Source organism: Dipodomys merriami, unplaced genomic scaffold (genome assembly GCF_024711535.1).
Source record: "Dipodomys merriami isolate MVZ:Mamm:240054 unplaced genomic scaffold, mDipMer1.0.p SCAF_99, whole genome shotgun sequence".
NCBI classification, from domain to species: Eukaryota; Metazoa; Chordata; class Mammalia; order Rodentia; family Heteromyidae; genus Dipodomys; species Dipodomys merriami.
In genome coordinates, this window is record NW_027206612.1 from 951,682 (window position 1) to 969,511 (window position 17,830).

Below are 17,830 nucleotides of genomic sequence, written 5' to 3' on the forward strand. Positions count from 1 at the left end.
TGGGAATCTGCTGGGTTGGGTGTTGGCTGGACTCCGGGAGAGTTCTGAGCTCTCCCGCCTCCCATGGGAGGGTTTCGTGGAACTGGGGACACAGGCTGGAGGATGGGAGCCCCGGGCTCACAGCCACTGAGACCTCCCAGGAGCAACACGCAGATGCCAGGGAATGGGCACCGATGCTGTCTATTCAAGGAAAAAGCCATCCGGTTCGATGCCAAGTCTATCCAAGACAGAGTCACGAGAAGGGGAGGCAGAGGGCTGGGCTCCACCACCATCGCTTGGCCCGGGCTAGGCACAGGAAGCACACAGGGGCAGGGATGCCAGGCACGCCAGGCCATGGGAGAGAAGCTGCCAGGATATCAGTCATTGAACCTGTACGTTTTGCTGCTTCACAGTCCAGAGATCTAGGCAGGCCCTTCCTGACTTCCCAGAAAGGGTGGTGGAGGACGGACTTGGGAGAAGGAGCCTCGGGAAGCGGGGTACACTGGCCCCTCACCTTGTGCTTCTGTGGAAGCCACCGGGGCAGCCTTGAGTGTGACCAGCATGTTCCAATTGTTGCATATGAAACACACAAAGTCAGGAGGAGCCAAAACTCATATTTGATCTAACCAAGGATTTATCTCGAAGCCTTTCCAGTTGAATTTAAGCAACGCAATGCAAGCAGCGGGCATTACAAATAAAAGCAGAGGTAGGAGGAGCAAGGTGAGACCCCTCACCGCTTCCTCCTGTCCACAGAGATTAATGTACTCAGCACGGAGGTAGCTATTTCTAGATGGTTAATGGTCTGGGTAGCTGAAGGTAAGGAAAAGAACAGATAAAACCTGGGTTGGTTTTGTCCAAGGGTATGTCTGCATGAGATTGTGACAGGTAAATCCCTGCACAAGTTCTCAGAACTGGCAATACCCAAGGGTTAAACTGTAAGAGGGATACGTCACAGATTTAGCCCTACCAGAAAGCATCAGGGTTTTCCAGACAATGGAGGATCATCCCCTCCAATGGTGAAACCAACAGATTTATTGGGGGGGGTGGCAGGGAGAGGCAAGGGAGTAACTGTTGGTTTTGTATCTTTTTATTTTGTTTTTATCTTGTATTAGTCCTAGGGCTTGAGTTCAGAGCCTCAAGCTCTTTCTTAACTTTTATGCTTAAGGCTAGTCACAGCTAGCTGGGTCACAGCTCCATTTTCACTTTTTTGCTAGTTAATTGCAGATAAGAGTCTCATGGACTTTCCTGCCCAGGCTGGCTTTGAACCTCAATCCTCAGATCTCAGCCTCTTGAGTAGCTAAGATTACAGGACTCAGACCCCAGCACTCAGCTTCAAGAGTTTCATCTACTTGGTTCTTCAGCAACGAGGAGCTGCGAGACTGAGAAACGGGCCCGTTTGGATATTGTGTCAACAGTGGGGCGAGATTCTAGGACCCCACTGCAGTAGTCCTGGAAGGCTTCCTCATAGGGAACAACAAAGGCAGGCTGGGGGTGGAATATTAACCTTGACCCAGGAAGATCTGCAAATGCCCCCGGGCAGTGCCCAGCCCTCTGTGAGAAGCCGGCGTCTTCCCAGGACTGTTGTTAAGGCAGGAAATGGGACATCTGCTGGAGCCTGTGTGTTAGGAAACTAACATGCACAGGTGTCTATCTTAGGACAGGCAGGGTCTCTGGAGAGGACGGCAGCTGCTAAGCTCATCCTGGGGCCCCAGGGAGGAAGGCGGAAGTGGAGGGGTGTCCAGACTCCCTGGCTCTGGTGAGCAAGGGGTGGAAGGGCAGCATGGTGATACGTTCAGGGGCGTGCGCCTCTCCTGCCTGCCGTGGGATCTGGGAAGACGTTCTTCCTGACGCTCAGGTCCTGGACACAGGCAGTTGTCACTGCATTAGGCTACAGACTAGGAAACACAAATGGCAGGCTTGTGAAGGTTGTAAAGCACCCTTAGGCTCTGAGGGGACTCCTCTGCGGGGCGGGGCGGGGGGGGTGTGAATCGTGGCTGACAATGAAAGCCCTATCAAACTGCCCTCTTCACCTCATGTTCTAGGAAAAAGGCCTGTGGAGTCAAGGGACCACCCAGAGAACATTCCAGAGTAGGCCATTCTCCTTTCCCAGCCGTGGGCTCCTTCCTGTGGGATACAGAATTCTGCCAGTTCCACAGGCTTTTAGAAGCAGGGAGGTGACCCAGTAGGGCATTTGGCACACCAAAGCCATCAAGAAGTGTTAGTCCCCAATCCTTTCTGTCAACAAGCTGAAGTTTTATAAGCGCCTTAAGACCAGAGATAAAATGAAAAGCTCTGGTTTGAGGCCTGTGAGTCCGGTTGATAGAGAAGCAGAGAAGTCTGGGTGCCATGTTAAAGACACAGGTTGGGAAGGTGTTCTGGGCACCGACACAGAAAGACCACCTGGAGAGTCAACACTGGGGTGCTCCTCCATCCTAGTCATAGGACTCCCCATCTTTTCGCCTCTCAGACCACAGAAAAGGGGTCTGTGCCTTTGGAAGGAGGGACAGGTTGTCTGACCCAGGTTGGGCAGCGTGGGATTGAAAGAGCTGTGACTATTAGCCTTATTCCTACCTCTGGTCTTCAGATCCACCCAGACCTGAGCTCCTCCCTGCCCTGGAGCTCCTGAAACATAACTGGCCACTCCCTCTCTCTGCCCAGACATACCTGGGCACAGACCGCCACGGCCCCAGAGCTACCCACCTGGATAGGGTCAGACACCATATTGCTCCCTCTCCCTGGAGAGATATGGCCTCTCTGCTAAACCTTATAATAAGTGCCTGCCTCTGCGTGGTCCCCTGGGATGGTCAGTGATGGATCTTAACCGTGACAAAGGCCCATACAACAGGAAACAAAAAAGGGGCATAAATGACCTTTCTTGTCCAGAATGGGAGGGGCCCAAAGAAGAATCTACATCCAATAAGAAAGGCCTGGGGCAGTTAGGGACCCCCTACTTAACAAATCAAAGCGAAGATGCATTCCCTCAGAGGGAAGGGACTAGAGACCAATATTTGGAGGGCTCAGTAAAGAAGCCTGGAGTGAAGGAAAATCCCTGTTCTGCTAGGATAGCAGGGCCTGCCGATTATTTTTTCTACTTCCTTTCACTTTCAAGTAAACTTACTCAGTCTAGACTCTTATCTGGCCAAGAAAAGGACCACTACCCTAGGAGATAAAGGGAAGAGCTAGTCCTCAGATTCCCCCTGGAGACCCCTAGCAGGGTGGGTGAGGAGTCAGGCCTGGGTCCCCGACCTCTAGGCTGACTGGCTGGCACCAAACTCTATGAATTACTCTTTACTTGTTGGCGTTCTCCTGAACCAAGAAGCCATTAGCTCAAGAACATTTGGAAAAGCACTTCCTGCTGCTCCCTTTTGCCAGGACAGGCTGACCCCACACAGAAGGATGGCAATTTCCTTTCCTCTAGAGCTAATGTTCTTAGCACTCATAGAACCCCTCTCCTGGAAGAGTGAGGGGCAGAGCAGAGGCAGCGCAGAGGGAATTCTAAATTCACAGTGAGGAGCACCTCGCCCTTACTTGCACCTAGCCACATGGAACTCGGGTACACCACAGTAAACTATTGTAAGATGACATTATGGGCAAACAAAATGAAGCCCTTTCTACCAACATTCCCACAGTCCAGGGTCTCGAACAGGAGGACACACTTTTACCAACTCGCAAATGAGTGTGAGTTGAGGCACCGGATGGTTAGAGTCAGGAAGCTTCCAGCACTGTGAGATGGCTCAATGTGGTAAACTGAGGCAGTGGGATGAGCCTAGGAATGGAGCTGTAAAGGAAGCCAAGGGCTGAAGAGCCCTGGGCCTCACTGGACCTTAACAAGGAAGAAGCCTCCATCCTTCGAGTGAGGTGCTGATTCCACCTAAAGAAGAACACTCTGAGCTCCCCGCGGGACCCTCCTTGTCCTCCTGCCAGTGGTCCAGGGAACGGAGCCCTAGTTGCAGGCCAGGTTCCAGGCCACTGGCTGAACCAGTTAGTGAACCCATTTCTATTATCTAGGAGTACCTAAGGGTTGTAGAGCCAATGAGGCTGCCTGCCTGCCTGGGAAGGAAGTGCCTCTGGGATCTACAGGAGTTACCATTAGCTCTCCCCCCCTCCACGTGACAGGTTTGTAAGGGGAGAGATCTATACTCAACCACATGCTCACCACCAGGAGACTCTTCTGAGATGATACAGAGAGTCTGCTCACCACCCGGCTCCTGAAAACAGGCCTGAGCCAGGAACAGGCTCTGGGCAGCATATGTCTGGTACACTGAGGAAAGGCAGAGTGGACGGTGTGTCAGGCTAGGGTCATGCTGCTGCTCCCTTCCTTCTCGTAAGTACCCAGGAGACCTTGGGGTGACAAGGAGGCAGCGTGTAGCCGTTAGCAAACGCAGGGAGCCCCCAAAATGAACCTAGAGTGCATCCTGTGGGACCAGTGTTTGTGAGAACACTCACTCCTCTAAGGCAATCCATCCCCTGCTCTTTTTTCCTCCTGCAGTTGTAAGTTCAAACTCAAGTAAATCGAGGAGGAAACTGGCCTGTGGTGAGCACAGGACGGGCTTCAGCACGCACCCTTCCCTGTGAACTTCCTTCCCGTGCACAGCTGAGCTTGGTGAGGCTCCTCAGGGCAAAAACAGAGCTGGCCTTTAAGGTAGGGATGAGGATGCCCAGCTTCAAAGCTCACAGCTGCCTCTCCAGAGCTACTTCTTCTCTGGGATCACTTCCTTTGGAATTGGACTATAATTCTGAGTTAGTCTTGGTGTGTGTGTGTGTGTGTGTGTGTGTGTGTGTGTGTGTGTGTATGCATGTGTGTATATGTGTATGCATGTGTGTATGTGTGCGTGTATACACACAATGAGGCTTCTACTCAGGGACTAGAGCTTTTTTGCTCAAGACTAGTTAGTGTTGTACCACTTGAGCCACAGCTCCACTTCCAAATTTTTGGTGGTTAATTGAGATAAGAGTCTCATGGACTTTCCTGCCCAGGCTGGCTTTTTATTTTTATTTTTGCCAATCCTGGGGACTTGAACTTGGGGCCTGGGTACTGTCCCTGAGCTTCGTTTGCTCAAGGTTGGCACTCTTCCACTTGAGCCACAGCACCAGCCTTTTCTGTGTATATGATACTGAGGAATTGAGCCCAGGACCTCATGCATGCTAGGCAAGCACTCTACACTGAACTCAAGGCTGGCTTTCTCTTTCAGTCTGACTCAACGTTTTCCCTTTCATCTGTCCTACCAAAGGTCTCTGGTTTCTCCACTGCCTGAGCACAATGGGGTGATCTGAGGACCCCGTAAGAGAAGGACCCTTGGCAGAAGGTATCTTGGCATTTGCACACACTGTTCCATCAGCCAACAAACAGGAGCTTCACACCACAGTGAGCTACTGAAAGAGGAATGACAGTGGACATTTAAACTGTTAACAACCAGCTGTGGAAACAAATCGCCTGTATTGCTCCTCTGCACTTGGATGGAGGCTTCCGTGAGAATGCAGTGCTCCTTGTCTCCTTTGGTATTCCCTGACCTGAATGCAGCTTTTGGATTAGTAAGGGTTGCTTATTTATTTAGACAATTCTCTAGAAGCAACCAAAAAAAAAAAAAACCCCAAAACAAAAAACCAACCAAATGAAAGCCTGGAAACAAAGGCAGGAAGACTGGGATGTTTTGGAAGAAAACACACAAGGCCCTGGCAGCTGGCAGGTGTCTGGAGACATGGCAAATGTGCAGGAAGGTGCTTGCAGGAAAGAGGGAGCACTACCCAGCCAGGGAATCTGGAAAGGTCCCCTCAGGCCTGGAGAAGGGGGTTCCCCAGAAAGCAGATTATTTATTGCATCTCTGTTCACCTTCCTAAGCTTCCTCTCATGAAGCTAGAAGCCCCACTCACTGTGCTAACTGACTACAGCTTTCTCTCCGGCCATTCTCCATCTCGGGAAAGTGTCCAGCCCTGCAGGCTTTAATGAGGTGCATTTCTTGGATGTCAGCTCCAACAGCGAAATGGATTTACTTCAGAGTTCAATCCCTGAGGCTTTATTGATTAGCTATTATCAGCTCTGCACTCAGCTAGGTCTTGGAGGGGAGATGGAGAATGAGCCAGAAAGTCTTCTTCCCTTCAGAAAGTCAGAACCCAGCATCCACCGGAAATGAAATGATGTGGACTTCAATTAAGCCTGGAAAGTCTGGGTTCCTTCTCTATGAAACAGATGATGAAGGTGCTGAGCTCTGAGCCCATATCCCCAGGCTGAGATGCAACCTAAGTGAAATCGAGCCTGCCCAGGAAGGAGGGTGGGTGAGGAAGGCATGGAGGCAGGCGGTGGGAGAGGCAGACAGATCTCACGGCCACCCTGGAAAAACCCACAGGCAGCTCCGCTCCTGAGCATTTACAACCACAGTCAAACTCAGAGCCAAGGGTGTGTTATTTACAACTTATATGAAGATTTTTTCCCTATTCTGTACTTTTTAAAATTACACCTGTGTTATTTTCTCCATTTTCAAATTGATTGAAATGTGACAAAAAAGATTGCATATTTAAGGTGTACAATTTAGTCGTTTGTTTTTTTGTTTTCTGTGTTGTTTTGTTGGCTTTTTTTTAATGGGGGGAGTGGCTCTTGCTATATATCCCAGGCTGGCCTGGAACTTGTGATTTTGCTGACTCAGCACTTAACTTGTGTGTGTGTGTGTGTGTGTGTGTGTGTGTGTGTGTGTGTGTGTGTGTGTGTGTGTGTGTGTGTGTGTGTGTGTGTGTGTGTGTGTGTGTGTCTATTTCTCTCTCTCTCTCTCCTCTCCCCCACCCCCCCATAACTGAAAGCTTCTAACCTGCCACTGACATCTCTGAAAAGCCCTAGTAACCCAGTCCTGGCCAAAGTGTTCATGAGTTGACTTCTTTGTTATTCGATTCTAAAATCAAGAAACATTAAGTATTTTCAGACACAAATCCTGAACCTTAACTTGTTGAGCGAGAAATTTCCATATGCATCAAGAATTAATCGTTTGAAGGTGGGTGGTAGCTTTCACCTGTACTCCTAGCTACTCAGAAGGCTGATGGGAAAATGGTAGTTCAAGGCTGGTCTGAGAAAATAAAAAAGAGAGAGTCTCCCCTAGCAAGGGTTATGGAGTGAATCTGTCATCTTCAATAAGAAACCATAATCTAGGAGGACTGAGGTCCCAGTATGGGCCAGGGCAAACCGTGATGATACCCTACCTTAAAATAACCAGTGCAAAACAGGCTGGAGGTATGGTTCACTGGTGGAGTGGCAGCCTGGCCAGCACAAGGCCTGAGGTCAAACCACAGCACCGAACACAAAACAAAACAGACAAAACAAAAATCATTCGGTCCCTAGGGGCCCTAGGTTCCCTCACAAGGGCTTCAGGGACTTCACGTCACACACATTCCAGTTTGGCACTCACAAGTGAACCACAACACCAGTCTCAGACACGATTATTAAATGAAGTGTGAAACAAGATGCCCTGTCAAGCTTTCTAAAGCAAGACGCCAGCTCCTAGCATCCTGTGCACACAATGGCTTCTGCAGCCTGAGCCGCCTTCACCGAAACGTACTGTGGTCATCTGCCTGACACAGTTCCTCCAGCAACCACCTCCTCAGAGCACCAAAGGAGACCGAAACAAAGGCGTGTCATCCTAACACTCAGTGCCAGGCTCTGCTTAAACCACAGCCAGGAGTGGAGAGCCAGGAGCGTGCGCTGAAACGGCTGACCCCGTGTGTGACCCGGGAGACCCTCTGAACCGGCTGATCCCCTGCGCGACCCCGAGACCCACCAGGGTACAGAAGATGCACTGGCACTGGGCCAGGGTGGTCATCTGCTCCACTGGATACTCCCCGAGGCACAGCTTGCAGGACACCAGCGGGTCGAGGGCCAGGTCCCAGGTGGGCCGGTACCTTGCTGTGGTCATTGCAGAGCAGCCTGGAATGAGACATGCACACGGTCAGACCTCCCTCCGATGGCCTCTGAGACAGACGGCAGCCCCTCCCCGGCGGTGGAGGGGCCCAGGCTGCTGTTGGCGGGGAAGGGGCATTGGACACTACTCACTGGGGTCCCCTCAGAGGTTTAGCCAGGGGACTGTGGGCAGGCTTTCTTGCTTTTCACTATTCTGGTGACTTTTCACGTCCTCCCCCTTGCCTATCCCTTCAGTATGCAATTAATAATTACTGACGCCGTCTGTCAAGCCCTGGCAACCTCAGCACAGAACCTGTGTTCCAATACTGACTGCTATTTGGTGGGCTGTTCCAGGTCCCCCCGTCAGTGAGGCTGGTCCACAGCCCTCTGTCCCCGCACATCCCTCCCTTCCCCACTGGCTGCCCTTCACTAGCCTGGGCCTCCAGAAACATCTCCCTCCAAAGGAAGACCGCTGCTTCTCTTCTTTCCCGCCTCCACCCACCAGTTCTCTAATTTAAACTCATGCCTTGTGCTTCTGAAAGGCACTGCTCTACTCCTTGAGCCACAGCCCCACTCTTCTGTGCTGTGGTTTTCAGCTAGGGTCACTCTTTGTTTTTGTCCAGGGTCAGCCTATGACTGTGCTCATCAGTCTGCCTCCCACATAGCAGAGATGACAAGTGGGCAACACCACACCTAGCTTGTTGTTTGAGACGGTGTCTTGTTGACTATTTTTACCCAAGCTGAATTAGAATGTTAATCCTTCCATCACTTCTCCTTGCCCCTTCCCCACTCCTATCTGCATCTAGATTTAAGATTTTCTAGAATATCGAACCCCACGATGGCATAGGTATGGGGTAGATAGGTTCACTTATCAGATCCAGGATGCATAGAGGATACCTGAAAAATAGATCCTCACCCCTTTATCTACCCAGGATTTCTCCAGTCATATTCTAAAGCACCAGCAGCATCCAGTGTGATTACCTATTGCCTAGTGCTTACACGCTATTACCAGTGCTTGCTAAAGGCTTTTTCTCCTGAACCACGCAGTCAGTAAGCCAGGAAAGACAGACGGAGAAGACACATGTCCAGCCCACAGTCAGCACCTGACCATCCAGTGTTCCAGTCATTCCCAGGAATGACTCTAAGCCTCATATATTTATTTTGTATCTGAAATCAGTAAGTTTGTGTTTCCTCATTCCAGGAGCCCCTTCTGTCTAAACTCATGCTTCCCAAACTCTGGACACTGAGTAAGATTCAGTTAAACTTTCCTATAGACTTTCTGGCCCTGCTATCCAAATCTTAGGCCTGTTCCTTAGCTAAACTCCCTCTCTCTCTGGGCAGAGTAATGAAACAGATTCAGATGGCAAAAATATTCACATTCCATGCTGGGGTATGAGGTCACAAGACACAAGACACAAAGAAGATTTGTCTCATCTAGCCTTGTGTATGGAGCAGAGGGCAATGCGCTCAATGACAAGGACACATGCAAAGGAAAGGGAACGGAAAAGCTGACACCCAACTACAGCCACCAACACAAGGAGCCCTGGGGTCCTGGAGACTCAAAGATGAACACAGGAATTCCTCACCCACAGATCTTCAGATGCAATTCAGGGTAAGAAGTTAGCCAATAATACAAGGCAGTACAGGATTACATGCTGAATCAGTGCTAAAGATACTTGGTAAAGAAGACAACGTCGAGGTCGATGAGGCCTGAGTTTTGGGGGAGGTTGCCTTGGGAAGAGGAAGTAGCTATCAAATCAGGAGGAAGTAATATCTAATAGCTTTCACTAGACCCAAGGAGCTGAGCACCATGCCAGTTGAAAAATGTGGTCAGACATTTGCACACAATCTGTCTACGGCCAGCACACACAGCAGCTTAACCACTGCTGGGCTCAGTTTATTCACCCAAGATCAGACACCAAGGTGGACAAGCTCATCTTCTGGAGATGGTGTGGGATTAAAGGAGCTCAAGAAGAAGTCCTGCTCCCTAGTAAATAGTCAATAAAACCCCCACAATGTCCAGCTAGCTTTATCACTTTGTAAGAAAAGACCCTAGGGGGCTGCAAAGTTCCAAAACCAGGTATGAGATCTCGCTGTCATTTAAGTTAGCTACTCCAAAAACAGGAAAAGCTTGACATGCCTTCTCAAATTCTATCAACCAACACTCCCTGGGTATCACTGAGCACAAGTCTTTACTTAGGGCAAAATGCCCAAAAGTTCTTGCCTGGGGCACTCAGTGGGAAGGGAGGAACCTGCTGGACCTGAAAACCCACCCAGTGAGCAGATAAGACACAGTGGCCCAGGACAGAGGAGCAGGAGGGCAGACACGTGAGAGGCAGGAGAGAGCAGAGAGGGCTGGAAGTGGAGCAGCAGCTGTGAGGGCGGACTGGCTTCCCGCACACTCTCAGAACGGAGAGGGACCTGGTCTGCAGGAGGCCCCATCTCCACTGCTGTAGGACGATGGCAGAAATCCAAACGCCTCCAGGGTGGAACCTCAAGATAAGTAAACAAGCATCCTAACCTGACTAAAGCAAGGAGGCATCTCAGAGGCTCAGCTGTCTGGGGTACAGGAGGCCATCAGCTCTGACCCCAAAGTGACGTTCATGTCAAACACTTCTCTGAACCTTGACTACAGCACTATTACTAAGAATATTATTATTTAAAGTGCCCTCAAGGATTTTCTTGGTCCTATGTACATAGAATACTTTCTCTCTCTCCCTCTCTCCCTCTCTCTCTCTCTCTCTCTCTTTCTCTCTCTCTCTCTCTCTCTCTCTCTCTCTCTCTCTCTCTCTCTCTCTCTCTCTCTCTCTCTCTCTCTCACACACACACACACACACACACACATTTTTCCCATTTTAATTCCCCTATAATTCTTTCTCCAAGTATCATCTGTGAAAGTCCACTGTAAAAAGATTGTTGAGAATGTTCACGAGTCCCAAGAGGGCTGATAACCTTCATTGAAAGTTCCAAGGCCCCGGGCAGGCTTGGAGAACACTCAAGGTTGGAAGTATCCCTGGGCCGTGGCTGCTTACTGGCCTCTCTGCGCTAGAAGGGGGGAGGGGCAGGCTGAGGCTGTCAGTGCTGGGCAGGCACAGGGTCCCATACTAGGAGTCCTGTGGTATTGCTTTCGGGAGAGAGGAACCGGGCAGACCTGGGTTCAAGCTCTTTCTGCCACATGGTAATGGGATTTTAGAGAATTTCTTAACCGCTTAGTTTTTTTCCCCTCTGTCAAAACCTATATAGAATCACCACAGGTGTGGACTTGTAGAGAGTGAGAGAAAAATAACATATTTAACATTTCTGGGCATCTTATCAGCTTGGGAAGTTGGGAGATAGGAGAGAATGAGGGAAGGGTGACACTGGTCAAGAAGCACTGTATTCATAGATGGCTGTGTTAAACCCATGTATATGATTACCTAAAGGTAATAATAAAATAAAGAACCAAGAATGAGTCGCAGATTAAATCCAGAAGAAGAGCTGTACTGAAGGGAACTGACACGATACATTTGTCTTTTAGAAACCAATGGCTAAGATCCTTGGAGAACCATACATCGGAGTCCTGGAAGCCTCAGTTGGATGAGTCTGGGCCCACCCCTGCAGGACATCAGCCCAGAGGTCACTTAAAGTGGACCGCACAGTGGCAGAAGCCCCCCTGGGGGGAGGGGGAAGGGGGATGGGGACCGGGAGTGGGGATGGGGATGTGGGGGGAGATGGAGACACTAGCTCCTCCAGGAGCAATTTCCCACCTCATGAATGCCTTACCCTCTAGCCCAGCCCACTGCCCTTTCCGCCTTGCTTGTTCCCAGTCCCCTGTCCCCCAAAGCTCGAAGTCAGGCTCCTCTTGCTGTTTACAGCTTCTCAGAGTGACCCTGGCAACTGGGAGGCCCTGACCTGTCTGGCTTCCTTTCTTTCTGGAATGTAATTTCCACCTGAGCCCCAAGGGGGCTCCCCGCTTCCCTAGGCTCAAGTGCGCCCCTGGCCTGGCCAGGGCTCTGGCACACCCCCACGCCTGCACCTGAGGCAGGCACCTCCCCATTTCGGGGGTTACATCTGTCTTGATTCCCATCCGGTGTCTGACAGTTTTCTATGCTCTGCTCAAAGCCAAGCTTCAGTCGGCAACAATGATGCAGGCAAACAAGGACGTATTGTGCAGGGATATCACAGAACGTCCCTACACACTGCAGGACCTTCAGACGCGACACAGCTGCACCCTTGTGAGAGGAATTTGCTAACAGAATCGCAGCACCCAGGAAAAGAAAAGAAAACATTCTACATTTTCCTACTGTGAATGTCAAGTCATAAAAAAACAACAAACTATTTTAAGAACATCTGGCCAATTACAAGATTATTCAATTTAAGCAATTTGGAATGTCTAGAAACCAAGTCACTTTTGAAGCACGGTGGTATGCAGAGGGCTGTATGTGCACTGTGACACGAGACGTGTGAGAGAACAAGAGAGAGCTGGAGGAGCTGGCGCCGGTGCCCGGTGCCTGCTCAAGAGGCTGAGAGATGAGGCCTGTGGTTTGAAGCTGGCCTGGCCATCCACATCGGTGAGACTTTGATCTCTAATTAACCACCAAAAGCTGGAAGTGCAGGTATGGCTCAAATGGTAGAGTGCCAGAAAAGCTAAGGGGCAGCACTCATGCACTGAGTTCAATGGCACAAGAACAGGAAAGAAGGAAGGAAGGAAGGAAGGAAGGAAGGAAGGAAGGAAGGAAGGAAGGAAGGAAGGAAGGAAGAAAGGAAGGAAGAAAGGAAGGTAGAAAGGAAAGAAGGGAAGAAGAGAGGAAGGGAGAGAGGGAAGGAGGGCAAGCTGGAGGAGACAATGCCCTCTCCTTGTAACAGCATAGCACTCGGTCAGTGTAACATGGGTGAGGTCTTTCCACTCTCTCCCCCTTAAAACAAAGCTGGAAAGGAAGTCATTCCCAGCCCCACTTCTTGCTCATTCCACTCCCTCCCATCCTTGCTTGTCCTTCTCCTTGCACACCACTTTCCCAGCCCTCCTGGCCCCCAGGCCAGCATCTCTCCCTGGAGCTCTGCCTTAAGTCTCTGCATGTGGCCTGCTACGTTTCTCTTGCTCCTTAGAACAGCAGCAGCAACATCCTACGGGAACTTGCTAATTTGCAATTTCCCGGGCACCAACACAGACTTTCTGAATCAGAAATTGAGCAGAACAGCACACCAAGCTGTGTTTTTCACTGTGGGAGCCTGGCTCCCAGTGCAGTCCGTCAACCAACAGTGTGGGGTCATACTACTTGAGAGCATTTCCACCCACATCCATCTGATTCCAAAGTCCACATGGGCTCAACATCATCCGATGCCCGGCTCCTCAACAGAACCAAGAGTCTGGGCTGCACTCTGCATATGAACAGTCACGACTCTGTGATCAGAACTCTTTCTGGTTCAGTGAGGTTTTCAAAGTTGTCAATATGTATGCTTGCTTCTCTCTCCACAACTGCAGGAGAAAGTTCTATGCGCCATCCTCCTGGAAGGGGCTTGTCATGATCCAGAATGCGAATAACAGTATGTGGAGTGACATCTACTTAACATGCCTTGGGTCTTGAGCTATCGTTTGCAGACATCACTCAATTATCTGCACAGTAGCTCTGACATGCCTCTGTTGGGTGGGAGGTGACAGATAAACAAGAGAGGCTGGCAGCATCCTCAGGATAGTGGAAGAGAGCTGGAACTATCCATAGGTTTAGCTCAAGATTGACACTGAGGGTTCAGAGAGAAATATTTACAGGTATGTGATTCCACACTGCATAGTCTTCCTGCTTTGTTAGCTGAGAGAGCACAGAAACAATGGCATCCATTTGCAAGGAGCTTGCCTAGGGTCCAGATTCTGAGACTTGTACAATGGGTGGTGCATACCTGTAATCCCAGCACTCAAGAGGTTGAGACAGGAGAATCATGACTTTGCATCCAGTCAGGGCTAAAGAATGAAATCCTCTTTCTTTCTTTCTTTCTTTCTTTCTTTCTTTCTTTCTTTCTTTCTTTCTTTCTTTCTTTCTTTCTTTCCTTCTTTCCTTCTTTCTTTCTCTTTCTTTCTTTCTTTCTCTCTTTCTTTTTTTCTTTCTTGTCTGTCATAAGGCCTGAACTCTGGGCCTGGGTGCTATACCTGACCTCTTCAGCTCAAGGCAAGCACTCTACCACTTGAGCCACAGCACCACTTCCAGTTTTCTGGTGGTTAATTGTGATAAGAGTCTAATGGACTTTCCTGGCTTTGTACTACGATCCTCAGATCTCAGCCTCCTGAGTAGCTAGGATTACAGGTCTGAGCCACTGGCATCTGACTAATAGTGAAATTCTTTCTCCACCAAAAAAAAATGGTGCCTCAAATTTAAGGAATCAGGGTGCACTGGACACAGAGATATTAGTAGCAGCACCAGGGCAAGAAATATCCCAGGTAAGTTTGTAATGCCACAAAGCCAGGATTACCCACAAGAAACAACACCCTCAGTGTTGGCTCAGAAGCCAGTACTGAGAGCTCTTGATAGCTAATGCTCAACAACTAAGCAGCAAAGTCCTATGAATCGTAGCCCTAATACAAAGAAATGTCCACTGGATCAGTAAATATTAGAGGGAGAAAAGGTGTATGGCTTACGTGGGAATGATCTATGTAGTTTTGGTCACCGCACTCTCTTCCCTGGGTGGGGGGGGGGGTGGGGTGGGATCAGGAGGTAGTGCACCAGTCGGCCAGGGAGCAGAGGGTGGATGAGGGAGGAGAGGATCTGATGAGGATTAGATCTGATGAGGATTACACTCTACCTCACCCCATCATAGGCGAGGAATCAAACAGCGAAGAGATCCCAATTCAAGATGAGCCTTCAAAATACCTAACCAACCAATACTCCTCTCAGCTGCCAAGTAAGTCTGAGAAACTCATCACCCTGACTCCTGAAGCAGACAAAAAGCTGGGCAAAAACTAAGGAAGTCTAGACACAGAAATGAAGTCTTTCGTGAATAATGTATCAATACTCCCCATTGATGAGGACAAATGGACTTCAGTCATGGATAATCCCAGAGGACAGGGGATTCCCGCAGAGGAACTCTCTCTGATCTTCCTGCATCACACTTCTGCCTCCAGGCGGTGGTAGAAAAACCTATTAATCTCAATCTCGACCTCCCTAAAATAAAAAGGTTACTGTTTAAAACATGAGTCAGGGGCTGGGAAGGGGGCTCAGTGGTAGAGCGCTTGCCTTGCATGCCTGAGGCCCTGGGTTCGATTCCTCAGCACCACATAAGCAAAAAGAAAAAAGCCGGAAGTGGCGCTGTGGCTCAAGTGGTAGAGTGCTAGCCTTGAGCTGAAGAGCTGAGGGACAGCGCCCAGGCCCAGAGTTCAGGCCCCATGACCGGACCCAAAAAAATAATAAAACATGAGTCAGGTGTGCTTCCAGGTCGATTACCCCAGCACTAGGCAGGAGGAGGCTGGGAATTCAAAGCTGTGTAGTGAGCTCCAGGTTTGTGCTTGCTTGAGAAATATTTCAAAGCAACAATAACAACAACACTTGGCTGTTTTCATTTAAGTCCAAACAAGCCCACCAACCAGCAGAATGAACAGGAAAGAGTAACATTTTAATTTTCTGCTAATATTGTTACGGCCAGCACCAAAAAAAGCAATCTAAGAAAGCCAGCTTAAATGTAGTTGAAGCGGTGACTTTATTAGCCATTAGACTCCTTGGGATTTTGATGTGCTAATGAATAATGAATGTTCAGTCCTGAAAGGGTGCACAGTAGGACTCAACTACACCATGAAACAGCTTCTCTAGCCGATGCTAAGAAAGGAGGTAGTGCTTTGTCACCTCATCCCAACAAGCATCTCCACATTCAGGTGTTTCAGGGAGCAGGGGAATCAGTCATAAAGGGTAATCAATGGACCAGAACAAGCTGCCCACTTGCCTAGAATTCCATGTTGCTCAGGACCAGATGGTGACAGATTCACTGGGAAAAAAACCTCTGGGATTGAGCAGAGGCAGTGGGTGCTTTGTACCTTCAACATAACACCTGTCCAGATGAGGGAGCAGGTGAGTCATACTAAGATTCCAAGGTAAAGAGCAACTTCCATGACTCCACATGGAAATGCAGAGTAGCTAAGTGATGTCTCCTCCCACACACAGCCCAAGCGTTTCCCCCATCCCACCTGGAATTCTCCTTTCCCATAGAAAGCAAAGAGGAGCTCCAGGGCCCCTGTCACTGCACAAGAGGTAACCTCAGATGGACACCTATGCACAGGACAGAAATCTTAACAGATTGACACACCAAGGTTTTTGACTGTGAGTTCGACTGGATTGAGTCACACCTGGGAGATTCATATATTACACTTCTGGGCATGTTTGTGAGGAGGTTCTCAGAGATGATGAGAGAGGGCTCTGACCTCATCAGTGGTATATTCCATGGATGGATTCAAACTTTCAATGGAGTACGAGGAAACAGTGGGTCTAGTGGGAGGCAGGGGTCACGGGGGACTGCGTTAGGAGAATATACAGTGGCCCTGACCCCTTCTTGTTACTCATTCTCTTCCAGCCACCGTTGGAGTGAGACCTCTAACCCCTCAACACCCCACTGCCATGATATTCTGACCTCTCAGACTCAGAGCAATGGAGCCAGCTGACCACGAGCTGAAATCTCTGGAAGCAGAAACCAAGCTAGATCTTTTTCTCCTTTCAGAATGAGTCTCTCGGGTCTGTGTCATGGCAACTTGACAGAATCGTCTGTCCCACACACTGAGTCTCTTCTTGGGGGCTCAGTCCAGAGAGTGGGCGCCACCCTTCCCCAGAGTGCAGATAAAACACTCCACGCACGAGCTCAGCATTTCTCGGAGGCCTCAACAGGATGGTCTGCTTCCCACAGAGGGCCCCAGACACAGCCAGCTTTCTGACCCCCATTCAGGAATGAAACGCAGAGGAAGACAGAAAAGCCCTATTATTCCAACTCCAGTTCATGTGCCCTGATAAACATTACGCCTCAGCTGCTGCCAGGGAGCAGCACTTTAAAACAAATCAAACACCAAGACATTAAATGTTAATGTGGAAAGGGATCTTAGGAGCACCCCCTCCTGGCACACAGAATTTCCTTACCTCCAGCCCTTTAGAGACCTGCTAAGAAGTCGCCACCGCCCACCTCAACACCACTTCCTTCTCTGTGGTAAAGAACCACCCTCACAGCATGACTGCAAACCTGTCAGCTTCGGTGACACAGTTACAACTGCTGCTGCTTTGCTTTCAGATCTGGCACAAGGAGAACGAGGCGGATGAATGTCTGCAGAGCTATGATAAAGCCTGGACAGCCAGGGCTCTAATGTTGATCTCATTCTCATCACTCTGCTACACAAAGAACCATTTGTAGGGTGCCGGCAGGAGGCTGGGGGGAGGGGCTCGGTTCTTCCATCATCTGCAGTTTTTGTAGTTCTCAAAGTCAGTGTTTGTGAGCGTGGTTTAGAACAGGCCTGTGGCCAACTCAGCACGGAGCACAATAGTGGTTTCCTTCAATGCACCAAACACAAGGCCTGCTGCCCAGGCAACAGCCTGGGAAGTTCCTGGGTGTGCAGTGTGTCAATCGTGTAGTCCATGGAAGAGGATGTAATGGGGGCAGTGGGGGTAGGGGTGGCAGGTCAGGTGGAAATGGACTCAAGGGAGACTCAAGCTCTGGAGATGCTAACCATGCAACCCCGATGCTCACTGTATACGCAGGGCGACCAGTGGCCTCTCCTATACTATGAATGCCGTCTTCAGACTGCTGGAAGCCAAGACCATCTTCTCCTGACTCCAGCCCCCTCGAAGTCGCATGACTCAGCTGGTGGGTGAAAGGAGAATGGATCTCAAAGTGTGGAGGTGGTAGGACCGTGAGGGAGAGACAGGGGAACAGTTAGGGATTAAAAGTGGTAGACATAACATACGACAGATAACAAATGTCTATATAATGGTGCTTCTTGTCCCCATAGTGCCTTGGACTCCCGCTTCAGTGCTGCTT

General features: G+C 49.7%; 1 protein-coding gene across 2 annotated transcripts in view; it reads right to left on the reverse strand.

The window, feature by feature from the left end:
* The window catches only part of Rnf144a (ring finger protein 144A), a 104,867-nt gene that overhangs the window by 30,065 nt on the left and 56,972 nt on the right, over positions 1-17,830 (reverse strand). For both annotated transcript variants that reach the window (XM_070014706.1, XM_070014707.1), the window contains one exon: positions 7,740-7,885. In XM_070014706.1, coding sequence (XP_069870807.1) covers positions 7,740-7,874 — 135 coding nt within the window. In that variant the 5' untranslated portion in view covers positions 7,875-7,885. The remainder of the gene's footprint in view (positions 1-7,739; positions 7,886-17,830) is intronic.